The sequence below is a fragment of the Populus euphratica genome, unplaced genomic scaffold (assembly GCF_000495115.2).
Source record: "Populus euphratica unplaced genomic scaffold, PopEup_1.0 scaffold3.1, whole genome shotgun sequence".
Lineage (NCBI taxonomy): Eukaryota > Viridiplantae > Streptophyta > Magnoliopsida > Malpighiales > Salicaceae > Populus > Populus euphratica.
Genome location: NW_011499847.1, coordinates 2279636 through 2306912, shown reverse-complemented (window position 1 = coordinate 2306912; position 27277 = coordinate 2279636). Strand labels below are relative to the sequence as shown.

Here is a 27277-nt window from a genome sequence, read left to right as displayed (position 1 = left end):
AAAATCCCATTTTATCTATGTTTATGTAAGTTTGTTGAACCATCATCAACCATCACCACTGAACCTTCTAGATTAGATGGCTAAAGAGATAAAAAGAAAAGGACCCTTTTTGATCAATTAACTCAGCAACCAAAATATGCAAAATATTACAACACGCAACTGTATTTTTTTGATCTTTCTATTATCAATAATATTTTTTATTTATATAAAAATAATTATTGATTTATTTAATTAGATATTTTTCTAATTTTTTAATCTACACTTTTAAATTTTTTATTTAAATAAATATATTAAAATAAGGTTTTTTTTTTATAAAAACAATAACCGCTGGTTAGATCACTAACATATATATATACAGAGGCAGCGTGCAACCTGATAATAATTAATTGCCCGACAAAAGGGTTATCTCCTTAACTCCTCGCAGAGCGTTTGATTACTGTATTTCCTTTGGCCGGCATGCTTCATCATGGCTAGTGGTTACCGTAGTTGATCAATAATGGGATACAGCGACAACATAGACAATACAGAATCTTCTTCCTCGTTGTCACGAAAACGTTGTACTGAGAAGAAAACCAGAAAAAAAATTACTGTACATGTGGTTGAAAACAAACAAGAATCTTGACCTAATCAAAAGAAGAATCTGGAATTCCTCTCGTTTTGCTATTGGTTACAATCATTCACGAATCAACCGCCCCTGCATGTGCTCGCATTTGTATTATAAACACATATAAAATATTTTTAATTTCTTAATATAATATGATGTAATATACATGTCTCTATATTGATGTAACATATATATTGCTATTTTATTTTATATCAAATAATAAATAATACTTGAATAATAAATATCATATTCGAAACTCAATATTCACCGCATGGAAGTATGAAGATACTTACCTATTATTTAAAATCTATACACGAGAAACACGATAGTAGAAATTGAATTACATGGGGTTATTTACTTCATTACTTAATTAATTGCAGTCTAATTATGTCATGATAATTAATGTAATTAAGTAGCCGACTCATCACTCCCTGTTCACACCGACTACCCATTCCCTCCATTTCTTAACCGTTCGTTCACTACACATCAACAAGGGGTCCAACGCCGGCAGTCATGGACGATTGATTGGCGCCCCTCCAAAACAACGAATACACGTGGCGCCGAACAAGAAAAAACCCAACCCTCGTACCCCTATCCCCACGTGACTTCCTTCCAGCCTCGCAAAAGGGTAAACTTCAATTTAGACCTTGTATATTCACCATGATTTCACCTTTACACTTATATGTTAAATGTCTTCAATAATAGCCCTGTATGTTTCAAATATCTTCAGGACTACCCTTTTCAACGTTCAATAGTTAGCACAATCCAATTTTTTTGAGGTTTTTTTTATTTACTGACCCCCATTTCTGGGAGTTTCTAAAAAAAAAAAGGAAAAAAATAAAATAGTTTCACCTACCATTGAACATTGGTTAATGGCGTTTAATCGAGTGTGAATTTTTAAATATTTTAAATTTTTTTATTCCCAAATCCTATTCACATGAAACAATAAAACTCTTAAAATATGAAACTATAAAATAATGATTCTAAAGGTGAGCTTACTATTTGCTACAATCAACTATTTAATGAATTCAAGGACCATACTGAAACCATTAGGAACTATACGACTAAAACCAAGAAGTCTCAAACTACAGAGACCAAAGTGTAATATTACTAATCAAAAGGGGCAAAAAAGAATTTTGCCCTTGACAAACAAACCTTCGATAGCAGAACGCTCCATCAGATTTGCCCTGCACTGACACAGAATCTGGAGAGAGAGAGGGTCACAAATACAGCTTTTTTTTCCTGCCCGTTGACAGATAGAACCTCAACCAAGCCAAATTAAACTGAACAAAGCTGACTCTCTCTCTCTCTCTCTCGCCCTCTCTCTCTGTTGGAGAAAAATCTCGCCGATTTGTACTGTTCCATTCGGTTTGGTCTTTCAATACCAAATTTACCCTTCCTTTTGACTGACATTTTTCTTTTCTGCAACGCGTAAAGCAATAGTTTCACATTTTCTTATCTTTTAATTTCTCTTCAAAACCAAGTTTCAGTTCATGTTCAAGCGCAGCTAAATCAAATCATTTTATTTCATCTGCGCTTACTAAATACACCAGACAAATTGATTAATCAACTCATGTACGCTTACTAGTCTTGACTCCTTCAAGGTAGAAAACAGTTTTTTTAATTGTAATTTTTCTTTTACCGCTGTATTTGTTAACAGTTAAATGCGTGAAATTCGGGGGATTTAAATTTTTTTTTTCAACTGATTAGTAGTATTTTTAAAAGTTGCGTTTTGGTACTGATTTCTTTTTGGCTTCCTTGTTGCAGTTGCGGGCTTGCAGAGCTTGAGATTTGGAGAAGGTAAATACTCTCTCACTTTAGATCAGAGAAGAGAGAAGCAGAAACGGAGGCGTTTTGCAAGAGGAAATGTAGAGTATCTTATCTGAGCTGCATTGCTTGCTTCAACTCTGTTCACTTACCGTTTCATGACAGTGACCCATGCTTTGTAAGTATGTTGCATCCGTATATTTATGTATTTTATATACATATATATGGGCACGAGCTTGTATTTATGAATATGTTATGTCGACGGGGACCATGTGCTAGTTTAGTCGCTGATATGTGCTGCTCTTTTTCTGGTTGTGAATTGAAAGTTTCTTTTTTTTCAAGAAAAAAACTATGGAATTCTGTTTCTTAGTTTTCAGGCATTGTAGCTGGTTAGGAACCACTTTTTAAGGAAGAGACTAGAAATTTAAATATGGTTTTCTAAAGGTTTGTTTCTTGTTTTGTTTGTTTTTACAATTTTTAAATAATGCAGATGCTTGTTTTTTGGTTGTTATCTATTGCGAGGGTGATTTAGATAGAAATCCAAGATCAGCATCTTGTTGTAGTTTCAAGTCTTTATCTTCTATGGACTTTTATTATTTATTTAGATATTTTTTGTGATTTTAAAAGGTTGTTTGGGTGGTTGGTTGAAAACGATGATTAGATTTAATTGTTGTCGTTGTTGTTGATATGTATTGTAAATTGCTTGTTTTATGGGTACTTACTTATGTTTTGGGTTTGTTAGATTCTTACTATGGTTAGCTTTCTTATTGCAGGGACTGTCAAAGTAAAATGATGGGCCCGCTGTCCTTTAGGCAAATACAACAATTTTTTTAAACATCTAAACTGTCTCCTTACGTTTCAGAATATTTGAAAATTATGGGTCTTATTTCATTTTAATTTTGTTCGTCGGGTTAAGAAGAAGAACAAGCGTGGAGTGGGAGAATGGGATCAATTGGCAAGGAAGAACTGCTGAAGATGGAGAAGATGCAAATGGCGAGTGCCCGCGAGGAGAAGATTCTTGTTTTGGTGAGGTTGAGGCCTTTGAGCGACAAGGAGATTTTGGCAAATGAAGTTGCAGATTGGGAATGCATCAATGACACCACCATCTTGTACCGGAATACCCTCCGTGAAGGCTCCACGTTTCCATCAGCTTATACTTTTGGTAAGGAGATGCTCCGTGATTCCTTTTTTTGGTGTCAAAAATAAAAATGAGAATGATATGTCCCTCTTAATGAGGCTAGGCCCTCATGTTTTTTGGGTCTAATCCTGTGAGGTATCTGGCATCATACACCAAGAGCAACTCTATTTTCTGGCAAATATTTGCTCGGTCAGATTGAAATTATAGGTAGCTATTTAATGTCTCCAGGATCATCATGTCAAACATATAGCTAATTCTGTACAGATATTCTTTATACAATATGCCTGGAGAGCTTTTCAGTTCCCTGTACTTGGTAATGCTTGCATAACAAAAGCAAGGATGTTTTTAAGACTGGATTAATTCATTTTGCTTATAGGCTATCAACTTGGTCAATGAACAGAAGGGAAACCCATGGTGGGTTTTCTACCTTACATATCATTTATCATGAGGCCTTCCAAATCATTTGTTTTTGGTTAACCCTCCTGACCTGACCTCAGAAGCGGTGAACTGTTTGCTAAGCACAGTCCACTGTCAGATAGTTAGAGCACTGTGAACAATGGTGTGCCAAAAGCACTAATGGCATGTATAAATTTGGTCATAGCTTCTTCCATTGGCTCAATTTTTAAATTTAGTGTGCATCTCATTGCATCAAACTTTATAGAAGTTAGTTAATTTGAATTAACAGCCAGCTTTTAGTAACATAATTCTCTGTTTAAGTGTTTCATCTCATTTCATTTGCCCATGTTCTGGGGATAGACAGAGTATTTCGAGGTGACAATGCTACAAGGGAAGTGTACGAGGAAGGAGTTAAGGAAGCTGCCCTTTCAGTTGTCAGCGGTATTAACTGTAAGTATGATGCTCAAGTTCTTTTTGTCACTTTATTTGCCAATAAGCGAAGAAATCTCACCTACTTTTGCTATTTCCAGCAAGTATCTTTGCTTATGGGCAAACGAGCAGTGGAAAAACATACACCATGATGGGAATAACTGAGTATACAGTAGCAGATATATTTGACTATATACATAGGGTAATCAAAGTTTCTAATTAAAACTGTTTCTGTTTCCTTTCTGTTTTCTTAATTCCAACCTATGTATAACTATTTTTAACATCACAGCATGAAGAAAGAGTATTTGTCTTGAAGTTCTCAGCAATTGAGATATACAATGAAGCTATCCGAGATCTGCTTAGCACGGACAGCACTCCACTTCGACTGCTGGATGATCCAGAGGTGAATGTTGTTATCCTTTCTAGATTCCACAAATATGTTGACGAACTGGTCTGACTCTTTTTCCTGTTTTGGTCAGAAAGGGACTGTAGTTGAGAAAGCCACTGAGGAAACACTAAAGGACTGGGATCATCTAAAGGAGCTTCTTTCTGTTTGTGAAGGTAAAGCGTTGTACAAAGTCCTGCTGTTGTTATTGGGTGGTGTTGTGTGTCTACTTATCCTGTGGTATTATAACAGCTCAAAGACGGATAGGGGAGACGTCCTTGAATGAGAAAAGCTCCAGATCCCATCAAATTCTTAGACTAGTATGCCCCTTTCCTTTGACCTCTTCCATAGTACACAATTGTACAAGCATCTAGTTGTAATGAAAATGTGTGGAATTTGAATTGGAGTTATTGAAGTTATTCCATTTTTTTTAATTTCTCGCAGACAATTGAAAGTTCTGCTTGTGAATTCTTGGGCAAGGAAAATTCGACCACTCTTTCTGCCACTGTGGTACGGATCATTTCAACTTTTTATCACCCATGAAATTAATTAAGTAGGAATAAAATATTAATAACAGAATTGAGTTCTGGTTTTGGTGCAGAATTTTGTTGATTTGGCAGGAAGAGAGCGCGCATCTCAGGCACTATCCACTGGAGCAAGATTAAAAGAAGGTTCCCACATTAACCGAAGTTTACTGACTTTGGGAACCGTTATTCGCAAGCTAAGGTGGCTATTTTTTATTTTCTTTTCAATGCTCGCTTTTGTGTCTGTGACATAATTAATTGTGGCTAAAGCATGTGGTTATTGCAGTGTGGTGATAATTTGACGTTTTTCATCTGCATCTAGATTTTCTAACTTAGCTGATATTCACTAACTAATCTGTAATTGCCACAGGCACTAAATCTAGTTTCTTTCAGCATTTGTATAGGACTCGATTTTCTGTCATGATCATTCATAATCCTATTTTTTTTTTGAAAATGCTTTAACTTTGGTATAATTTTCAATAAAAAATTGATAAGTCTAGATGTCAAATTTGTGGTTGAAATACTGCCATCAACTATCTTGCTTGTTATTTCTGTAAGTACTAAATGGTGAAGTGTCATGTAGATTGTTAAAAATGAATATAGGAAAATTGGCTAGTCTCATGCGTGCTTCAAAGGATATTAACCGTGTTGGCATCACGTGAAAGTAAAAATACAAGCAAATGTCCCTGGAGCACAGAGGCACATGCACACAGAGGCACACACCTTTTATACGAGCTGCTTTAGAACTGTACTGAGTGATGTGGAACATTGTTCTGAGCATTTTGTTAATGGTGTCTGTTTAGGGTTACTACACACGAATCATGCAAAGCTGCTTTGACTTTATCTTGCCCCCCTTCCTACTGATTTTCTTTGCCGCCTTTTTTTTCTCTGCAATTGGTGTAAATTGAAAGTTGAAATCTTATCAATTTATAGATTCACGCAATCACATCTCATATCTGGCTGATGCAATGATTTGTGCAGTAATAGGAGGCAGGGACACATCAATTACAGAGATTCTAAGCTGACACGGTTATTGCAGCCTGCATTGGGTGGCAATGCTAGAACTGCCATCATCTGCACATTGAGCCCTGCACGTAGCCATGTTGAGCAATCTAGAAATACTCTTTTGTTTGCTTGTTGTGCAAAGGAAGTTACTACAAAAGCACAGGTCAATGTGGTCATGTCTGATAAGGCATTGGTTAAGCATTTGCAAAAGGAGGTGGCTAGGTTGGAGAGTGAGTTGAGAAGTCCTGACCTTGCTTCCTCAACTTGTGATTACACATCTCTACTGAGACAGAAAGATCTTCAAATTCAAAAGGTAATTATTTTTTTTCTGAACTTTTTTCTGCAAAATGCTTTACCCATGCGAAAGATGAACAAAAAATTAATACCAACCAAGGTATTCAGACACTAGGCACTGTTGATTTTTCAATTCAGAATCAAAAGTTCCATTTTTGAACTCGGCCAATAAATTTTACCAGTGGAAGTATTGCAATCATCTCTCAATCAAGAATGTGTCGATAGCTTCTTTATTGAGAAAATCTGATATTCTGATGGTTGTGGTTATTCTGGGTCAGCTGTGGTTACACAAATACCCACCCCAACCCATCGCCATTGGTTGGCCCAAAGGATTATTTAATTTCCTCAATGCATAGATGGTCTTAATCTGCATTGCCTAGACTCTGCTGTATGATTGAGCTTTATGGATGAACAAAACTGAAAGATATACCATGACATATAGCGTAGAATTCTACGTGACTGCCACATTAAATACCCACCCCAACCCATCGCCATTGGTTGGCCCAAAGGATTATTTAATTTCCTCAATGCATAGATGGTCTTAATCTGTATGATTGAGCTTTATGGATGAGCAAAACTTAAAGATATGCTATGACATATAGTGTAGAAGATTCTATGTGATTGCCACATTATGTATCGACTTACACCCTATCAAGTGGTTCCTTTCATGCAGATGGAGAAGGAGATTAGAGAGTTGACTAACCAAAGGGATCTTGCTCATTCTCGAGTAGAGGATTTGCTGCGAGTGATTGCAAATGATCAAAATTCAAGAAAGGAGGTATTTTTACTAACTAACCTGGAAGTGTCACTATACATGTTTGATGATATCACTCCAATTGTAATTGTTAAATATTTCTTCATGCTCTTAATTCAGAATGGCATCAGTCATTGTCATAATATGCAAGCAGGGGATACTTGGGAAAATGAATGTTCAGTATCCAAATCATCAGCCATGGGTGATCCTCATTATCTGAATAGAGGTGCTGGAAAGTTTGGCCCTGCTTGTTATGGTGAAGACAATGGGAGCAATGATGAGGAACCCTACTGTCTTCTTGACAACACCGACAGAGATAAACCATCTGATGGTTCTTCTCCTCCAATGTCAATAGGAAAGAAGATTGTCAGATACAATTCATCTCAGAGTCTAGAGGATGCTGCAGAAGAAGATGCTGATGACTACTGCAAGGAAGTTCAGTGTATTGAAATGGAAGGGATAAGGAACGGGAGCAATTTCAGACACCATTCAGTATCAAATGGTGAGAATGAAGGAACTTTGGCTTTGACAGCATTCAGGGATGGAGCCACAGCAGGTACCGGAATATCCCCTCCAGTTAATAGAGATAGAGAAGGGAGTCACGTGCAAAATGGATATAATGTGTTGGAGCAGAGATTGCATCATGTGCAAAGGACCATTGATGCTCTGGTCAGTCCTTACCCTGATGAATCATCTCCACAGTCCTCAGCAGCTGATATGTCTACTTCTAGAAACCTGAACTTAACAAGGAGCAGGAGTTGTAGAGAGAATTTCATGAATGACCCTTCTCCTGGATTTGAGAAGGCAGAACAAATTGATAGCACACCACCTAATGGATCTGGGAAGAAATTTACGGGGAGACCAGCAGGACCCCGAAGGAAAATTCCTCCACTTGATTTTGGTGCCAGTGCTACAATATTGTCAAGAAATGACTCTCAGTCATCTCTCGGAAGTGCTTGCACAGATGACTTCAGAGCACAGAGCATCAGGACTTCTGCAGATGAGGACATTCCTAGCATCCACACTTTTGTTGCAGGAATGGAGGAGATGGCCCAGGAGGAGTATGAGAAGCAACTTGTTGATGGTCAGGTGAGAATACTCTCTCTCTTCAGTGTTTTTGCTTGAAGTTGCATTCTTTGTGACCGAGTTTCTCTCAAGATTCACTTTTAGCTTGGTTTGATTGAACAACAGGTTCAGGAGACAGAGGCATCGACAATGGCTGATAAATATGAAAAGAGTTCAAGAGATATAGGATTGGATCCTATGCATGAATCTTTGAAAACTTCTCCCAATTGGCCTCTTGAATTTGAGAGACAGCAGAGAGCAATGCTGGAACTCTGGCAAACTTGCAATGTGTCATTGATCCACAGAACTTACTTTTTCTTGCTCTTTCAAGGTGATCCAACAGATTCCGTATACATGGAAGTGGAGCATAGGAGACTTTCCTTCCTCAAGGAAACATTTTCTCAGGGAAATCAGGGTGTGGGAGGTGGTCGGGCTATCACACTAGCTTCAAGGTAACCTCTCTCTCTCATCCATACATATTCGATATGTGTTTTCACATGTATTGGGAACTTTGAAACTTGCTTCCCAATAATGCATCCAGCATGTATATCTCACATGATCTGCCAATAAAGCAAGAGAACCTAACCAGAAACAAGGAGAACAAAAAACAAAAAATTTTCTGTTGCCTTTTCGGAAGCTCGTGACACTATTGGTGTTAATAGTAGTTTCCTTACCAATTTGTGGCTCTGCGATGCAAATTATTATTTTTTCCTTTTCAATACCAGAAAAGGAGTACCTTTTGAGCCTTTGTTGTTAGGTAAGACATTTGATTACTTAATAAGAGAGAATGGTGTTGGGTATGATAATGCATGGTACGGAATGGCTGCACTTCAATGTTATCTGGAATCCATACGGTTCCCCTCTTGAAAATTACAGGGTGCCCAGATTTTTTTTTTTTCCCTGGCACATAGATCTGCTTTAAGTTTTTGCAACACTAATATACGTTTATCTGGGAAAGCAGCTTGAAGGCTCTTCATCGTGAGAGAGGGATGCTAAGCAAGCTGATGAACAAGAGGTTTTCAGAAGAAGAGAGAATCAGACTTTACAAGAAGTGGGGTATTGCGCTGAACTCAAAGCGTAGAAGGTTGCAGTTGGCAAACCGCGTATGGAGCAACACAAAGGACATTAACCATGTCACGGAAAGTGCTGCCGTTGTCGCAAAGCTGGTTAGATTTGTGGAACAGGGACAAGCTCTCAAGGAGATGTTCGGGCTTAGTTTTACTCCCCCGAACTCAAGCACAAAGCGAAGGTCCTTGGGATGGACATACAGCAAGTCATCCCTTTTGTAGGCTTCCTTTTGTGCCATGTAACACAACTGGAGATGTGATTTGTTGAATCAGGCCCATGTATCATTGTTTTCATGGATGAAATCCTCTCCCATTGTTAGAGCTGTAAAAATTGCAGGAAGCTTGAATCATGTTAGAAGTTGAACTGGGTTTTGCTTTGCCCATTCTGTTCATGTTTGTGCATTTGAAATCTACTATTATATTTTTAAAATTTGTTGTAACGCTTTTTTAGATAGTTATTATGTTATGACTATTTTAACGTTGGAGCTTGGAGGCATAATTTATAACTTTGACTATCACATGTAAATGTACGACATTGAAAATGTAAATATATTAAGGTTTGTTTATTTGTTGGGAAGTGTTTATTTGTTATTTTTTTTGAAAAAATATATTTAAAAAAGTAAATTATTTAAAAAATAAATTTTTTAAAAATAAATTATTTAATGATATTGGATATGTTTAGTAAAAATTGTGATTGTGATTTATGTATAGCAAAAAACATGTATAAAATATTTGGTTATGATTGTTTTTTAAAAGTATTTTTTATTTGAAAATACATCAAAATATTTTTTGTAAAAAAAATTTAAAGTAAAGAAAAAACTAAAAAATTTTAATTTTTTTTAAAAATGCTTTTAAAACATAAAAATAAATATTTTTTATTAATTAATTTTTTAATAATAAATAAACATAAAAATTAAAGTTAATATAAAAATTAAATTTTAGAAGATAAAATTAAAAAATAAATATTTAAAACAAAATATATATAACAATTAAAATTTTGAAAATAAAATTTGATATAATTTAGAAATATTAATTAACAAATAATATGAACATTTCTAAATTTTTCTTAATTTTTATAAAGTATTTTCCATCTAGATTTTTTTAAAAAATATTTTTTTAGAAATTAAATTAGATTTTTATTTAACTATAATATATATGTTTTATTAATTAATTTTTGAATAATAAATAAACATAAAAAAATTTAAAGTAAATTTTTAAAAATTACTTTTCAAAAAATTAACATAACCTAACAAAAATTATTTACCATCGTCAGTGTAATTTTATGCTCTCACCCTAATTCATTTTGTTCCGCATGAATGGGACGGAGGAGCACTGTTTCAAAAATATTAAACCACCATTTTTTTTTTAATCTCAATCGAGTTCTTAAAATATTATCAATCACCTTATGGTTGATGTCAGAAGAAATTCACTTCGAGATAAATATTTTAGGAGACTCCATCGAATTATCTCTTTTATACATTTTTTTTGGTCAACGGATCGATCATAAAAAAATAAAAAATTAAAAAAAAAATACATATATATATATTTTAATTAACATAAATATTCTGTTCAGTTTACGTACACCACAATTATTTCTACAAGTCCAGAATTAAAAAAATATTTTGAATGCATATGTTCATGTGCCGGGAAGGGCCGGGTCGCTTAGAAAAATCTCTAAGGGTCTTTAGGCCCAGGACACAAGAAACAATGGATGGCGAGCTGGCGATTTCTAGGTTACAGATATTAGTAAATTTTATCGAAAATGGTCATGGTCCTTATGGAGTGGAAACGATGCCGTTTGACTTTTCTTTTAGATAGCATTGCATTTTCTCCTGGCTTCTGCAGTGAGAAAGTAAGAAGAACGCTGTAGAGAGAGAGAGATCCAAACAAGAGAAATAAAAGAAATGAGCGTAGCAGCAGCGGGCTACCTCGCTCGAAGAGCAGCACAGAAGGAGAGAGTGAGGATCCTCTACCGCCGTGCTCTCAAAGACACTCTTAACTGGGCCGTCCATCGCCACCTCTTTTACGAAGATGTAACTCGTTTCTCATCCCTCAATCAGATCTCACTGCTCTATCTTCTTATAAATTAACTCTTTTTTTTTTTTCCCCTGCTGTAACCAGGCCGATCGTCTCCGCGCGAGGTTCGAGAATAACAAACACGTGGTTCGTTCTCTTAACTAATTGGAAAAAAAATGTTTTGGACATTTTAATTTAGCGGTATAGCTCTGTGATTTAGGGTGATAATTTTTTAATTAGGTAACTTATTCAGGATTTTTTTAATATGTATTTTATTTCCTGGAATTGGAATAGGAAGATCCAGATACAATCGATAGGATGATAGCAGATGGCGAGGCGCAATATAATAAGTGGCGCCATCCTGATCCTTATATTGGTAAATTAATTTTTATTTTCTATTTCACATTTTACTGCCTTTTCTTATCCTTTTTTACTCCGTGTTTGGGTTGTGGTTTTTGGGGAAGGTCGGGTTGAATTAAGAGTAGTGTTAAATTATGTAAGGGAGGAGAGTGATAAGGACTGACCGCGGCTTAATTCAGTTTGTCAAACTTTGGGTCTTAACAGATTGTTAATTTCAAGAAAATTATGAATGAAAGATAAAAGAAGTAACATCATTTCTAGTTGGCAGCATTTCATTGGCATGTATGATGCAGTGGAATTGTGAAGTATAGGAGCATACAAGAGGGAGGGAGGTGTTAAATAGGATACCTTTTTTTTTTTCTTGTTATGTCTTTATAAACGTAATTGATTCATGTGGTTTTGAGAATTTATGAAGTTTTCTTGTCGAAGAAATGATTTTTAAGGTTATATGTAGCATTGTCAGGCTCTGATGGTATTTGTGTACAGTTCCTTGGGCTCCTGGCGGCAGCAAGTTCACTCGGAACCCAACTCCACCTGAAGGGGTAACGAACATGATTAATTATTTAATTCGTTATTCTAGTTGTTCTACCTTTTCTTTTCACCCGCCCTTACTCGCTGTCTTGTTTGGGGATGGCATGGAACTTTTTAGTCAATTCCTTTTTGTTGGCTTCTTGTGTTATATGCATTGGCACCATATATGTGGATGTTAGAATTTGGATACCCGATCAATGATTTCTTTTTCTTGTTTAGTAGCTAAATTAGATAGTTTAAATATTGTGCTTCATTCATTGTGGTTTAGCTTTCAAAATAAAGGACATTGTCCTTCACCGTGTCATATATGAGATGCATCAATAATCTCTATATCCAAACCTAACATGGTGGATTTATACGTGATTGGCCCTGGTACAAGTCTTCTGAACATGTGCTGTGTTAAAAAAATTGGAGGATGGGTGTATACATAAAAGAAGATCAGAGCTTCTTATTTTTAAGTATTATCTTATTAGGTTGACCTATATTCTTAAAATGTGTAGTTCCTGGGGGCATCTGGGCTTCTTTCATAAGGAATGCACTGCCATGTTTTTAGATTTGTTGTGCATCTTAGTGAACAGTTGCTAAGATTCAATTGATAATAACACTGATTACTGATGGATATTTGGTGCCAACTTCATTAAGGTAGTTATGTTTTATGTGCTTTTATTTTTTCAGTATCATTCTGATTATTTGGTGGTGTTGCAGATTGAGATAGTATATAACTATGGCCGAGAAGATAATGACTAGAAACCTCTTTTTTTCACATGCAAAAATAAAGGTTAGCACTATAATCATTTGCTTGACATATTGTGTTAGTGGCTGCATTTCTTTTTCAATAAACTTATGTCAGATTGTATCTCTGCTGGCCCACTCCCAGCTGCCACTCCTCAATCTGGTTTGATGGTAATGAAATGAATCTGGGATGGCCGTAACCTCTTCTTTTTTGTTCCCCAAATTGGTATTTTGGTGCAATTGTTCCTGTAATTTTCCGCATCATAGTGATTATAAGATTGAAAGGAGATCAATGTGGCTTGCTCGCTGGGCAACCTACATATGATTTTATTCAGTCACCAAGTTGTGTTGTGCTTATGAATTGGGAGATGCTATAGTATCTCCTGTTATCGTGTTCCTGAAAATGGTTTTTTCACCTAGCATGTTGCTTCTTTAGGAACTCAGCAAGTTCATTCCTCTAACAGTGAAGTTGGGGCCATAATGTTCTTACAATAGCTGACTCTTTGTCTCCTGTGCAGATTGAGGTGTTCTATGACTGCTCCAGAAATCAAAGCCAGCATCCGCTTTGTATAATTCAAGTCAAGGCAGATAGTGGACATTGTTGTGGTTCTCATTTTTCACTGTTGTGTATTTTGTTTTTTCTCTGAACATATGTTCGTGTCCTGCAAGCATCAAGTATTCATGAGATGGTGCATAACTGGATTGAAAACGAATCCTTCAAGTGAATAATAACTTTTTTTAATTTGCGTCTTTTCCATATTTTGTAACAGAGAAGCATAGGGCAGGAGGTGGACACCTGCGTGTGGTTCTTACCCTCGTCTCTTGGGTGATAACTCACGAGCCTTTTTAGGATGGAGAGTGCTCCGCATGACCTTCCAATACTGCTGAGCACTTCATCTCTGAATCTGGAGAAAATCATCAGCGCTGCTGACCCTGATAGGTCTACAGCCGATTGTTTCTTCCTGAACGGCCAGTAAATATTGTTAATGTTATCATTAACCGAGGGTTTGAAACTGGTCATAGGTATAGTAGATTTGGCATGGTCTAACAGGCGTTGGAGGAGGGGAGCTAGGAAAGGCTGTTGATCAGGCATTTATTTTTTTTTGTTTATAAATTTAATGCAGGTGCGATTATGGAGGGGACTTTGGTCCTCTCTCTGTTACTGGCGTCTGGTTATGGAATGAAAGCTCAATAATGCAATCATTAGAATCGAAGTGAGCGAATTATTTTGAAGCTTGCTTATTGAGTCTCTCAATGAGAAGCAAGCGTCATGTTTTTTCCTTTACTGCCATGAAATCATGTATAAACTGTACCAGCAATGGCAGGAAACGAGTTTTATTTAAGTACTCCATAATGTTGCAAAAAATTAGCAATGACACCCATCAAACAAGAACCAAATGAGTGTAAACCTCACGAAAGATAAAATGAGAACATGGCTTTCAAATTTGTTGGGTCACACTGGAGGCAAGCGATGTCTAGCACAGCAACAAATGCAAAGAACACATAATCTGCTTATCCGTTTGGTCAGAGAAAAATACACTGGCTTTTTTAATGCATGTGCATTTTATTTAGGCAGAAATGTGAGCCAGCCCCTGTATCAAGCATTCTTTACATCAGCCCCTCTGGGTTCAGTTATTTCTCTTGCCCTGTCCTACGAATGACAAGGCAGCGAGGGAAATGTGAAAGATAAAGCATTAGGGTGCTGCTGCCGTACATGCAACAAAATTGCGAATAACCCTGTCGATTGCTGCCACTTTAATGCTCTATTTGCAGTCTGTAGTGGATTCAAACTTGCAAAACATTCAAGCAGATACGTTGCTTATTCTGATCGGGCCTTTTGTATTGTAACTGACGTTGCTTATTCTGATTGGGCCTTTTGTATTGTAACTGTGCTCTTCGGCTTCTAGCCTCTGATACTGGGGATAGCAATAGTTGCGGGCTTATTTCTAAATCTGGCAGATCGATTGCAGGAGGAAGCTGGAATTCATAAAGGTAGCAAAGCAGATTGCATTCAGAATCTTGTTTAGTTAGGCTCTCAGAAAATCCCCCTCAAGGTATCTTGTTCTAATTCAGTGATGGTCCTAGTCCTAGAATAGGACAAGAAATTACAAATCTTGAGAACTAATGTTGAATGTAATACTTATCGGGGGGGTCTTCATCTGGCAACACACAAAGTTGTGGGAGTGGTTTGAAGTAAAATCAATCAACAATCACCACTACATATCTGAACAGGGGCAATCTAATTCAGATAGTTGCATCATTACACTGTCTTAATTCTATCCTATTACAGATGCCAACAGAAATGGTTGCGAGATAGACACAGAATATAGCGACCTAGATCTGTCTTCGTTATATTATCAAAGCATAAAAACAACGGGATCAAGAAAGGTTCTGTCAAGACTTCCGCATGTCTTGTCAGCTTCCATCATCACCATTCTTTTAAGAAAGGTTCTGTCAAGACTTCCGCATGTCTTGTCAGCTTCCATCATCACCATTCTTTTTTTTTTTGTTCTTTTTTTTTTTAATAATTGTGGGTGTCCAAACCAGCTTAAACACATCTCGACTAATTTTTCAAAACTAAGTTAACTACCATGTAAGCTTCTAGTAACCCTAAAATTTATGAGACTCAAATTGATAATCTCTAAGGAAGCAAACCAGGGCTGACTAGTTAATTTACACCCCCTAGGGTTTCCATCATCACCATTCTTAAACCTCCTTCATGTTTACTCTCTCCGGTCACCATCTTTATCTCCTCTTTCTATGTTCTATTGTTCATTCAAACCCACTTCGACAAGGTGAGGGAGACAGACGAGGACTATCTATTGAATTATAGCATCATGGTGGCCAATTTAAACAGGATTTAGGTTTGCAATGGAACCTAAAGAAGATAGCAAACACTATATATTAACCATTACAATTGGAATGGACACTTGTTTAGCTCGTCATTGAAGTTGCTCTACTCAAAGGGCCAGGACTGGATTTGCTATGCCACTTGCAGCAAAAAGAAAAGAAAAATAGAAGACGGGGAATTTGCATTCATCAAGGCTAAAGCAGTGGTGCCGAGGTTCTGTTTCGTACAGCAACTACAGACTACATCTAGAATTCTAGATCCACTCACATCAATATAGCCCTCTTGTAGTCAATTTTTTCTCCCAATCACAAAAAAGATCAAACCTAAGTTACGTAAGTTTTCGCACTAACAGCTAACAGGAATCAGCATTAAGAAGTATCAAAAACTGATATTTACCATCACCAAGATTATCCTATTTCATCTTTGAGACACCAATCATTTTAAGGAGAAACTAAGTTGCCTGATAACTTTCTTGTTGGGGCCAGTGGTTTTTACAGTTCCCTACAAACCCACATTTCATTTCTTTCTTGGCTAAATTGACTTGACATTTGCGCTCGACAAAACTCTTTGCAACTTTAAACTATCTCTAAAACAAATAACAAAATAACTGGCCTTGATCAGGAACTTCCACAATCTCGACACGAAACATCAGCAACCAATCATACATCATCACTAATAAAGAACCGCAAATTTTAATTACAACGTTCAAGTTTACTACGAGGATTCATCTCCAATTAACAGGAATCCATGCCCCTTTAAAACATACCAAACCCAAAAGAAACAGTAGTTTTATTCAGAATTCATCACAAAACATAAATTCATTAAGAACCCACATCAAATGTACATATTCTTAACTACGCGAAACTCTAAGAAGGAAAAAAGGGCAGCTGCTACAAATAACATCGAGCATTTCAGTAATTAAAAAAGAGAACACAGCAACAATAAATAATTTATAATGTTCATTAAATGAGCTTGAAAGGGAGAGGCCAAGGAGTGGACCTGGGAACCTCAACTTTATCTTTAATTCTTTCAATCTTCTTCTCCTTCTTTGGCCTCGCGTTTCCATAAGTTCCTTTAAATCTTTTCCCTTTCTTTGTTTTCTTGTCCCCTCTTCCACAAAGGATCGGCGCCATCAGTGCACCACTTGATACTGATGATGTTGAAAATACCGCCGACCTCTGACCCACCATCGCCCTCCTCGCTACTGCGCCGCACCACTGCATCACCGTCGCCATTTCTCACTGACAATCCTCTTCCGTGAAGTAAAGAAGGGTGCTGGCTTTTATTTTCATTAGTGGATTTTCAGTGCATGGGCCTCCGTGGGTCCTTTTGTAATATATATGGGCTTTACTCGTCCATTCAAAGTCCAATTTTTCTAATTATCTTGGGCCTCCTATGTGGGCATGTCTCAAGCTCTTTTTGCAATACGAATTGGCTTTAATAACCGATTCAAAGTCCAGTTTTTGAAGCTGTTTTGGGCTTTTTTTGTGGGCATATCTCAGGGTCTTCTGTAATAGGAATAGGCTTTAACGGCCAATCCAAAGTCCTTAGTTCTAATTCCTAATGGGCCTATCAGATCTTTAGCTTATCTTATTTTATAAAAAGAGCTGGTATCTATTGGGCCAGTTTGTTGTCGCCGACAACCCTGGCTGGATTAATTTGATGGGCCATTTCTTTCTTTACTATATATATATATCATCAGCCGGTTTAGACCCGGTGTTTCGGAGCATGGTGGCTTGGAGACTGCTGGTTCTCATTTTGCTATAGGCCAATTTTGGGGTAGATTGTTGGAATTTTATGGGCAAAATCTGGATGCCCAAAGAATAACGGGTGATGGATATGACGTGATACTTGCTGTGGCTCCAAATGAAACACGAGGATCAATGAACTGACAATGCTTTAGTTTTGTTCATTCATGGATCAAAACCCATCATTATAGCCGCAGACACAGAGACAGCAAAGTGTTTGCCTTTAGTAGTGAAAATGGAGGCGCTGTCAAATAGAGTAACTACTACTTTAACATGGAGCAACTCTATCTCTACTTCTTCACTCCAAATTCCTCAAGTCTTTTCAGTTAGTTCTATAATCACTCTACTTTGTGTTTTCATCTTTGTTTTTGAAGTATTGACATTTCTTGTTTGCTTATGCAAGGTGTATGCTATCTTTTGTTGCAGATTCGTTGCACTCAGAGATTGAGGGTGTGTTGTGCCTCTGACCAATCCCAGAAGGTAGATATGTTCTTTTAGATAAATAAAGTGTTGAATGCATTAATTTTGTGCTTCGAATATGATGTAAGATGAGAGGTTTGATTACTCGGAGACTTTGATGTTGGGAAATCAGATGACTGTATCAGTAACTGGAGCTACTGGATTTATTGGTAAAAGATTGGTGCAAAGACTGCACGCAGGTTCATTTCTCTTCTTCTTGTAATTTTTCAAGATTAATTGTCATTCACTTCATCATCTTGACAATTAATTAGCATTTAATTCTTAACCTTCTTGAGATAGCTGACTGGTGCAAAGTGAAAACCACTGTTTCCATTGTTGAAATTTTATTTTGGAGTTGATTTTTATTTTTTTTAGATTTTAGCTGATGATCAGTTGAGATTTAACTGTTAAGTCAGAATGATATTTGTGGGGATCAAATGAGCTCAGCTAGATTTTGCTTAACAACAACGTAATTTGTGCGCAGATAAACATTCTGTTCGTGTATTGACGCGTTCAAGATCGAAAGCTCAGTTAATATTTCCGGGTAAGAAGGTAATGAATACTTCTAGTGTACTGCATTTTTTAACAATTTGCGATTTTTTGATAAAAAGTTCACGTTTCCCCACCGAAATAAGCATATTTTTCAGATAAGCTATCACAGTTGTCCGGTACTGCTCTGATTATTTTATTTTCTTATGTTTTAATTCTAAGAATATTTCTACTGCCTGAAATCTGTAGTCAAGGAATTTCCTGGGATTCTGATTGCGGAGGAGAAAGACTGGAGAGACTGCATTCAAGGTTCAAATCCTGTTGTAAATTTGGCTGGACTGCCTATTAGTACAAGATGGTCACCTGAGGTTTGTAATGCTCACTGCATCTCTTAGTGCATCCCTTTTTTCCATAAATGCCCGATTAGTTTGAGAAGTTGCATAATGATCAAGATGTTTTCTACATTCTACATGTATATGTCGCTTTCTTCTCTCAGGCTGTTAAAGCATTAGTTGTTTGCTCAGCCTCTCACTAGATCTGGCTCTTGAACATTTCAAGTTCCGATTTTAATTATTACTTTTATGGTGAAGTAGACACTGCTTAAGGCACTGTTTTATTAAATAAAGTGAACAGTGTTCACAATAGACATGATTAATAGCATTCGGTGAAAATATATTTGTCATGATTTCATGTCCGAAACAGCTCCACTATAAGCATCAATTTATCTTTTACTTGAATTATGACGTGGTACATATTTTTCTTATGGATTAAAAAAATTGCAATTTACCTTAAAAGGTCTTATATCAGCTCTTGTTGTCTTGCAGATCAAGAAAGAGATCAAGCAAAGCAGGATCAAAGTGACCTCAAAGGTAAATATCTTAGACAGTCATTTTTTTTCCTTTCCTCCGGAGAGTTTGTTAATTATTCTGAACACGGGGTCTGTTCTCTCTACTGTTTTTTCATCCACATTATAACTGATTTTGAAGGTTGTAGATTTTATAAATGGTTCACCCGAAGGAGTTCGGCCTACTGTCCTGGTTAGCGCAACGGCTGTTGGTTACTATGGTTGGTTTCTATTGATCACTTGACATCTCATTTACCTTTCCTCTAAAATAGTCATCTCGAAATTTGCTTGCTTGTTTTACTTGGGGATTGTGTTGATATATTCCTATTGTCTTTCCATTCAATTTCAGTGCTGTTATGCAATTAACCTGGAATACGTTGGTTTGCTAGCAGTCTTTTTTTTTTCTTTTCCATGCAGATGTTTACAAAAGGAAATTAACCAGCAAAAAGAAAAAAAACTGTCATTTGTTTTATGGGCGAAACTTAAAAGTGGAACTGGAAAGATCATGAACCATAATGTTTTTTAATATTCACTCACAAGAAATTGAATGGATCATAATATATTTTTCTTTTCCTCCCTCAAAAATGCTCAGGCAGCAGTGAAACACAAATTTTTGACGAGCGCAGTCCATCGGGAAATGACTACTTGGCTGAGGTAACATAGGCATGATTCAATGCCTGTATGTTCTACTGAATAGTTGCTTTCCATTTGGTTTATTCTGCTACATGTAAATCTAGACATCAAACCCCCACATATCTTTTCAGGTATGTAGAGAATGGGAAGCAACAGCCTTCAAAGTAAATAAAGATGTAAGATTAGCTCTTATCCGCATTGGTGTTGTCCTTGGCAAAGATGGTGGTGCTTTAGGTACTCAATCTTCCAAATGCTTTTACTTGCATTTCATGCTGACTTTCAGGTGCATTGCCAGCTTCTTGATATATAACTTGAGTTCAAGTATTGTTGGATCATCCTACATATAGAATTGTAGAGAACTGCTAAAACTTAATCTATAGGTCAGGGTTGTTCTATCACATAACAGATACAATCATTGAGGACTTCATACATTGTATGAAGTCATTTGATCAGGTAAAGAAAGCCTTTATTTCTCAACTGCATAGAACGGATTGTTCCTACTGTGAATTGTTTAAGATATAAAAGCATTCACCAAATGGTTCTTTGAAATGATATCCTGCCTCTTTCATGTAATGGCTTGTTTCCTTGCAGCTAAAATGATCCCTCTCTTCATGATGTTTGCTGGTGGACCTTTGGGCTCTGGACAACAATGGTAAATTACTATTTTTAGAAAGTAAACAAAACTTTCTGCTACCAAAGCTCCATCTGATTAGCATTTTGGAGGAAAGATTTTCTTGAGAAGTCATCAGCCTTCTATTTCTGGATCGAAACGACCCTCAGCATAATTGCAGAGATTTAAGTCCCTGTGGAAGATTTTTTTTCCTATTATTTCTCCTACAGAACTTAGAAGATATTTTTGCTAAATTCTTTTTAAGCCAATCAGTTCATTTCAATCATAAGCAATCAGTACCGTGACCCGTGATGAACTTCTTGTACCTGTGCAGGTTTTCCTGGATTCACTTGGATGATATTGTGAACCTAATTTACGAAGCTTTAACAAATCCATCTTATAAAGGTAATCTTCTCTTTTTTTAAACAACAAATTTCTTGTATTGATTTCACATGGCAAATAAGGGCAATGAATTGTTGCTGAGAAAGTTTGATATTTTTACTTGTGTTCTGATGGGCACAATTACAGGGGCAACAAAATATATACATTAATGATTTCTTCCATTAAACCTTCTTTATTAAATTGTAAGATACGTTGATATTGCACTCTTGCACATTCCATTCAAGATAATCTGGCATTTTGGATTCATGTACTGTAGAAACTTGGAACTCGAATTGGGTCCTTTATTTCTATGAATCAGTTGTTTGAGATCTGTATTCCTTGAGTGGAAGCAGTAATTTATTGGAGTTAAACTTCTTTGTCTATGGATCTCTTGGTGCATATCCCACTGCGATTGCACTTCCTTCTCATATGAGCTTCTTTCCATGGTAATGGTGTCTTTTGTTTGGACATGACCCTATGCTCACTTCAATGTACAACCTCACAATAATTGAACTCAGTTCTACTGACCTAACCTCAGGAGTCATTAATGGAACTGCTCCAAATCCTGTTCGATTGGCTGAGATGTGTGAACAATTGGGAAATGTTATGGGCCGGCCGTCGTGGCTTCCTGTACCTGACTTTGCCCTCAAAGCAGTCCTTGGAGAAGGTGCTTCAGTGGTAAGGACTTGCATACTTTCTGTTCTCTCTTTTTCCTCCACGTCACCATGCTGAAACAGGCACATTGAGTTCTTTGCAGGTGCTGGATGGTCAAAGGGTACTTCCTACTAGAGCCAAGGAGTTAGGTTTCCAGTTTAAATATCCCCAAGTGAAAGATGCTCTTAAAACCATTCTTTCATGAGAGCGAGACAACTCATTTGTGGCTTTATTTGATACGAGGATCTAGCTTCTACCATCATTAGAGGCACGTACTTGGGACTTGAGATCTAGGAGTTTCCATGAATGATGTTATTTGCGAAGAAAACATGGCGTTTTGCCCCCTTGGAAAGCAATTTTTTTCTAATAATAAGATGTTAAATCATTCTTGGCAGTAACTTGCTGCACGTTGCAGCTTTGGTTCCTCGCGATTACCGTCTCTCAAAGCCTCTCCCCCACCAAGTAATATATCCAAATCGAGAAATTATTGTTATTGCATTCCAAATTCCAAATATGATTCATGCAAGATGAGTTATCGACAGGTTGACAGTCAAAGCCCCTCGGTGTTTTGTTTCAAGGTTGGTAGCCTAGCATGAGGAAGACGAGATAACAATCATCCATGGTTATGAAATTCTTCCAGTTGAAATGCAGGTCAACTGTTCAAGGAACGACGGAACACTGATAGGATGGCAGCTAAACTATATTCTATATCACTAGCATAATGAATAGCTTGCCAAATCCTTACCATAGGCCGCTCTGCGGTGAAAAAATTCCAGAGGAATTGCGAAAGCAACCAACCTCCTTTCGAACCAACAGGGACCCACTTCCACCAGGCAAGGGCGACTGCTAAAGACCCACCAAAAAGAAATCGTAAAAGAAAAAATTTCGAGGTAAGTTAACAAGATTAACAATGAACTGGCAGCTTCTCCACCATCGAAAGATCCAACAGATTTATGCGATAACTGAAACAACTTCCTTCTACCAAATTAATGTCACCTACGTCGCCATCTAAAGATTTCCCAAAGAAAAAGTCGATGCCAAGACTTGTTTCGCATACCCTAGGATACCATAGATTTGATTCAGGATACAGTAACCAGGCCCACCTTCAAATGTTTTCTGCCCATTAAGGAATGAACCTTGTAATTGTAGCCCGCAATTATTCCACTTGAAGCAAACCACTAGCATCCAACATGGCTAGATCATGCCTAAAGTTACCATTTTATTCCCCAAAGCACAACCGATGGAGTTTTTTTTTTTTGAGTCTAGTGACTGGAACAGATTATGAAGATAGGGTGGCACAGAAATGTTTCTACTTAGAAAGAAGATACAGAGGAAAAGGCACAATTGCAAGTACAATTGGAAGCTTAACAATCATGTCAAGCACGCAACATTACTCCTTTTTCCTGATGAGAACATACTAACCATCATTTGATGATACAACATCTCCGATCAACATATAGTCCTATTGTTTTTATCTGATCCAGAAAGGGCAGGCAATGTATGACCAAGATGAGGCACCGATTGTTGGACAATACAGTCAACCCTTCAATGAGTACTTCTTCCCAGTGAATGCCTGGAATTTCGTCTCTTCTTTCTTTTCAGGCTGCTCTTGCTTGGTCTCTTTTCCAGATTCCTGCAAAATCAAAGAAACAATTAATTAACAGTTTTTTGGTATCGTCCTTTTCACATTGGCTCTGTGTGGTTGACAGTTAAATTCAAAATGATGAATGGAAGAAAAAGTACCTCCCTGTGTGTTTCCTTAGGAGTGCGACCTGTATTGGACCCGAACACAAGCTTCCCCTGAGACTTGCGTGCAGTATTTTGTAAGCTAGACCCCAGAGATGACTGCCTACTGCCATCAGCAACAGCAGGTTGCTTGTCTTTAGACACTGATGAAGATGATGCAGGAGGGGGCTGATAGCTCAAAGGTTTCCCATCCAAGCGTCTTCCTGCTCCTGTAAAGGGATTAAATTTTTGTTCGGTCTCAGCTGGAACCTCTTCAGCTGCAAGAATTAAATATGGCTGGTTTTGTTAAAATGAAAATTTAACCATCTTTACAACTTGCCCATCAAATTTCATATTATTCGATCATTTCACATGAGCATTTTTCATCCAAAAAAAATCTTCCAATTGCCTTCTATGTTTGCGAAATGACTATTGCTGAAGTAGGCATTGCATAATTTTTATCAAACACAAGAAATGTATGATCATTCCATGCTTCTGCTCCAGCCATTGGAGCAGAAGACACAGTTTACTCAGATGAGTGAAGAAGCATACAAAGACAATAGGTCAGTAAAAGCATGAAGAGTTAGACCAACATCATATGACTACTGTACTTGTTCAAATTAACCAACTCAATACTACAAAACAAATTCATGGAGTGGATATAAATGCACCTTGGGAGGTTGCCTTGCTTGGAGGAACAGATGCAACAGGCTTTTCAGGCTCCTTGTAATCTAGGGGAGGTGCAAAGTCCACTTCACAGTCCGTCTCAATGATACTTATTGCATTTGAAGGTTTTGTTTCTATGATATCTATGTAGTATTTCTTGTTGTTATAGGCCACCATAATACTATCCCCGGTGGTTAAGCAGGAATAATTCCTTAATGTTGTCTCTAAGCTGCATGAAAAAGGATGTCCAGTCACATTATAGGATATCCACCTTAGATATGCACATACATAACAGAGATTGGCATACAGGTTATGTTTAAGAACAAGAAAATGAGAAACAGTGAGACAATGAAAAAAAAATGGTTTCTGCAAAGCCATCCACTAATCCTAGAGTTTCCAACCAAAAAAACAATCTGACAAGAGAGAACCAGAGTACATATCATGAAGTTAACAAAAAATATGAAGATAATACTTGAGCTTATGTAAGAAATTTATTTTTTTGGGCTGAAAACTCAGAATGGCAAAATGCTTTCTATTTGATTATTACAATTGCATATCAACGGTTTCATTTATATTTATTACATCTCAATGGAAAGTTCCTGCAACCAGGTTGGTTGGATCATTTTTAGGCTACAAATGCATGTTAAAGGTTCTAGTATAGCAACACCCCTCGGATTACAGACATTAAAGTACCAGAGCTGCTCCAATGACAAGAGTACACATTTGTTAATAATCAAACACTAAGATACGAACTCACATAGCTTTTGGGTTGGATATATCCAAAAAGTCCTTTGTGTGAGGTTGCAATTTAACATATTTTCCCTTTGGAAGAGTAACATTTTTCACTCGCACTGTATCTCCCTCTTGTAGAAGCAGGTTCTCCATCATCTAGAGAGAAAAAAAAGATCAGCTATTGACGATTTTGATGTCTTTGTTCTTTGAGTGGGATAAAATAAAATCAAAATAAATATGTTAAGAATACGCCAAATAAATTCCAATCCATACCCAGTATGGCATATAAATCATGCCTTCCTCTGCAATAAACTCCAGAACTCCACAGTGAGAAACCCGCTCAGCAGCATCATTCTGAAGCTCAAACAACATTGGATAATCGATATGCAGGGATGCTGCAAGTTTTTGTCCAGAATTGGCATTATAGATCTCAATCACAATCCAAAAGTCAAAATCTAAAGTACTATTAAAACAACTAACCAAGTCGGTCAAGAGCTGAGGGAGGCATTATAACTGAACAACAGAAATAAAATCAACATCATGGGGTTGATATAATATAAATTAAAGAAATATGCATGGCTAAGTATGATTTTGAAGACTTACTTTTATCACCACTCTCAATTTGTGGCTGCAGGGCAGTGAAGAAAATCAAATCAGTGTCACCAGAGTGTTATTTTGAAAATAGCTCATATAATACTTGGCTCAAAATGAATCAGAATGGTAGAAACAAACATATGGAATATCCTAAATCCTACTGTAGGGGAGGGGGGGGGGCTTAGTTCAGCTACTGCTTATTATATCTACTTGATCATTTGCAGAACAAAAAACAATGCCTTTCCCCAATAAGTAGATAATTGCCATAAAATTTAAAGCCTCACAATTCACAGATCAGGAAAATGTCAATTAGTAAACAGACAGATAGTCAGCCATTCTTTTCCTGACTAACTCAAAGTCATATCAGTGAACTTCAATAGCTGCAAAAGGAAGAGAGAAAAAAAATCCAACCTTTTCAATAAATGAAGCAGGGTAACATCGATATGTCTGCTCAAACGATGTCCCGTGGTATCCATATCCATCGAAAAACTGCGACTCCACACACACAAAAAAAAAAAAAGGCGCATTCTTAAGCACCAATTTTCAATAAAAAAAAATCGAATAAGGCGTGATCATCATGAAGTAAAACATACCATCTTGTACTTTGAGTAGAATAAATAGACCGACAAAACAATCAAACAAACTTCACGCTCCCTATTCAAACAAGACGACAACCAAAAAGTGTGAGTCGAATATGCACATCAATTAAACTCAAGTTCACAGCTTTTACAAAATTTATTAAAACCCATAACAGAAACAATAGTAATATGAAGGGGGTTGAATTTATTTCAAAATAAGGAGCTCGGGATGGAAAATTCAATCACGATATTTTTTTCTAAAAGAAAAAAAAAAAAACCCTCTCTTCAGTGTTAAAACAATACAAAAATTGTTTCAATGTATATTTCCAAAAGCAACAAGATTAAAATTTAGCTCGAATTAAGGAATTTAGAAGCCAAATTTTAAAAAGAAAAAACATAATTATACATGACAACCTTAAATTCGGCTGTGGTTGGATTAGAGGACAAGATAACTGTAAAGTCGTTGGATCTTAGGTTAATTAAATAAAAACTATAGAGAAAAAAAGGAAGAGAGAGAAATAAGAGAAGGAATGGAATGGAATTACCTGGTTGACGAGGGCTAGGAATTTCTTTTGAGAATTGGATTTGGAGAGGAGGGGTGGAATTCTTAAGGATTGCGTAACAAGGGAATGAATGATGATTTTGAAGGTGAAAGAAAGACTAAGATGCGCTTCTGAGCGTACTGCTCACGCCACGTCACTGTCTGCCACGTGTATGTTCATGTGTTTGGGCTGTTACTGGGCCTCAAAGGCCACCCTGCTTGGGCCTAGAACCAGAATTAGTAAGTGTTTGTCTACTTCTTTTTTTAACTGAGCAGTGCTAATTTTGCAGGTATTTTTCTTGAAAAAAACAATGTCCTGTTCATTAATAAATTTAATGAAGATTGATTCTGTCAATCTTATGGAATTGGCCAACATGAACCCTCCAGCGTGGCCAGTCCTCATAATCATATTCCAAATATGCCTGCTTGCGTTCATAAGAAAAAAAGTGCCTGAATGTGATTATGATTTTATTATTATCAATAAAGATGCAATAAATGATGGGAAGCATTGGACGGGCGTCAAAACTGATATGAAACAATTATTATCAGTATTTCTACAGCGTTTCTTGAATCATTGCTGCAATGTTCCTTGTGTTATTTTTATTGGGCTGGGTATGGAAAATATTTAGTTTGAACACGAGGAGAATCCATGATTTACCACCAAAAAATTGCCTGCAATTTTAAAAGAACTGGATTTAATTATAG

General features: G+C 36.8%; 5 protein-coding genes across 12 annotated transcripts; 3 read left to right on the top strand and 2 right to left on the bottom strand.

The window, feature by feature from the left end:
* Window positions 1–1777: 1777 nt before the first annotated feature.
* Window positions 1778–9886, top strand: LOC105141698 (kinesin-like protein NACK2). Of its 4 annotated transcripts, none has more exons than XM_011049018.1 (16): window positions 1778–2179; window positions 2372–2549; window positions 3145–3235; window positions 3285–3533; window positions 4266–4355; window positions 4436–4536; window positions 4624–4737; window positions 4814–4895; window positions 4972–5039; window positions 5164–5229; window positions 5321–5445; window positions 6225–6561; window positions 7216–7320; window positions 7417–8385; window positions 8467–8813; window positions 9323–9886. In XM_011049018.1, exons 4-16 carry the CDS (start codon window positions 3314–3316, stop codon window positions 9648–9650), a joined length of 2952 nt encoding a protein of 983 aa, XP_011047320.1. In that variant the 5' UTR covers window positions 1778–2179; window positions 2372–2549; window positions 3145–3235; window positions 3285–3313; the 3' UTR covers window positions 9651–9886. The 4 variants fall into 4 exon arrangements, with proteins under 4 accessions (XP_011047320.1, XP_011047336.1, XP_011047311.1 ...); XM_011049034.1 differs by having other exon boundaries at window positions 1778–2208; window positions 8488–8813; XM_011049009.1 differs by having other exon boundaries at window positions 1778–2208.
* Window positions 9887–11199: 1313 nt separating this feature from the next.
* On the top strand, window positions 11200–13816 carry CIB22 (LYR family of Fe/S cluster biogenesis protein). The gene is made up of 6 exons (XM_011048997.1): window positions 11200–11461; window positions 11550–11591; window positions 11739–11820; window positions 12291–12346; window positions 13041–13113; window positions 13586–13816. Exons 1-5 carry the CDS (start codon window positions 11333–11335, stop codon window positions 13080–13082), a joined length of 351 nt encoding a protein of 116 aa, XP_011047299.1. The 5' UTR covers window positions 11200–11332; the 3' UTR covers window positions 13083–13113; window positions 13586–13816.
* A 2831-nt stretch (window positions 13817–16647) lies between these two features.
* Window positions 16648–17204, bottom strand: LOC105141684 (30S ribosomal protein S31). Its single transcript, XM_011048984.1, has one exon. It carries the CDS (start codon window positions 17151–17153, stop codon window positions 16881–16883), a length of 273 nt encoding a protein of 90 aa, XP_011047286.1. The 5' UTR covers window positions 17154–17204; the 3' UTR covers window positions 16648–16880.
* Window positions 17205–17685: 481 nt separating this feature from the next.
* Window positions 17686–22134, top strand: SULA (NAD(P)-binding Rossmann-fold superfamily protein). 3 transcript variants are annotated; one of them, XM_011048966.1, is made up of 13 exons: window positions 17695–17991; window positions 18070–18146; window positions 18259–18325; window positions 18610–18669; window positions 18864–18982; window positions 19439–19483; window positions 19601–19679; window positions 20051–20112; window positions 20223–20325; window positions 20683–20743; window positions 21036–21106; window positions 21621–21760; window positions 21840–22134. In XM_011048966.1, the coding sequence occupies exons 1-13, from the start codon at window positions 17940–17942 to the stop codon at window positions 21939–21941; spliced, it is 1038 nt and encodes a 345-aa protein (XP_011047268.1). In that variant the 5' UTR covers window positions 17695–17939; the 3' UTR covers window positions 21942–22134. The 3 variants fall into 3 exon arrangements, with proteins under 3 accessions (XP_011047275.1, XP_011047268.1, XP_011047259.1); XM_011048957.1 differs by having other exon boundaries at window positions 17700–17991; window positions 18093–18146; XM_011048973.1 differs by lacking the exons at window positions 21621–21760; window positions 21840–22134 and adding an exon at window positions 21360–21465 and having other exon boundaries at window positions 17686–17991; window positions 18093–18146.
* Window positions 22135–22915: 781 nt separating this feature from the next.
* LOC105141648 (ubiquitin fusion degradation protein 1 homolog) lies at window positions 22916–26690 on the bottom strand. Of its 3 annotated transcripts, XM_011048945.1 has the most exons (11): window positions 26577–26690; window positions 26446–26483; window positions 26047–26107; window positions 25865–25942; window positions 25463–25487; window positions 25340–25372; window positions 25133–25254; window positions 24885–25015; window positions 24133–24356; window positions 23480–23739; window positions 22916–23369 (listed from the first exon to the last, which is right to left on the bottom strand). In XM_011048945.1, the coding sequence occupies exons 3-11, from the start codon at window positions 26047–26049 to the stop codon at window positions 23274–23276; spliced, it is 972 nt and encodes a 323-aa protein (XP_011047247.1). In that variant the 5' UTR covers window positions 26050–26107; window positions 26446–26483; window positions 26577–26690; the 3' UTR covers window positions 22916–23273. The 3 variants fall into 3 exon arrangements, with proteins under 3 accessions (XP_011047247.1, XP_011047239.1, XP_011047230.1); XM_011048937.1 differs by lacking the exon at window positions 26446–26483; XM_011048928.1 differs by lacking the exon at window positions 26446–26483 and having other exon boundaries at window positions 25865–25946; window positions 26048–26107.
* Window positions 26691–27277: the final 587 nt, after the last annotated feature.

Bases quoted from the DNA above. Each gene is read 5' to 3' on its own strand.
- LOC105141698 (XM_011049018.1), top strand. From the start codon at position 3,314: ATGGGATCAATTGGCAAGGAAGAACTGCTGAAGATGGAGAAGATGCAA. The intron at 4,537-4,623 runs GTAATCAAAGTT...TTAACATCACAG, and splicing joins TATTTGACTATATACATAGG to CATGAAGAAAGAGTATTTGT. The intron at 6,562-7,215 runs GTAATTATTTTT...CCTTTCATGCAG, and splicing joins AAGATCTTCAAATTCAAAAG to ATGGAGAAGGAGATTAGAGA.
- SULA (XM_011048957.1), top strand. From the start codon at position 17,902: ATGGAGGCGCTGTCAAATAGAGTAACTACTACTTTAACATGGAGCAAC. The intron at 17,992-18,092 runs GTTAGTTCTATA...CTTTTGTTGCAG, and splicing joins AAATTCCTCAAGTCTTTTCA to ATTCGTTGCACTCAGAGATT. The intron at 20,113-20,222 runs GTAACATAGGCA...ATATCTTTTCAG, and splicing joins GAAATGACTACTTGGCTGAG to GTATGTAGAGAATGGGAAGC.
- LOC105141648 (XM_011048928.1), bottom strand. The intron at 25,016-25,132 runs GTATGGATTGGA...TTTTCTCTCTAG, and splicing joins TGATTTATATGCCATACTGG to ATGATGGAGAACCTGCTTCT. The intron at 23,740-24,132 runs GTGCATTTATAT...TAATTCTTGCAG, and splicing joins AAGCAAGGCAACCTCCCAAG to CTGAAGAGGTTCCAGCTGAG.
- LOC105141684 (XM_011048984.1), bottom strand. From the start codon at position 17,153: ATGGCGACGGTGATGCAGTGGTGCGGCGCAGTAGCGAGGAGGGCGATG.
- CIB22 (XM_011048997.1), top strand. From the start codon at position 11,333: ATGAGCGTAGCAGCAGCGGGCTACCTCGCTCGAAGAGCAGCACAGAAG. The intron at 11,592-11,738 runs GTTCGTTCTCTT...GAATTGGAATAG, and splicing joins TCGAGAATAACAAACACGTG to GAAGATCCAGATACAATCGA. The intron at 11,821-12,290 runs GTAAATTAATTT...ATTTGTGTACAG, and splicing joins CCATCCTGATCCTTATATTG to TTCCTTGGGCTCCTGGCGGC.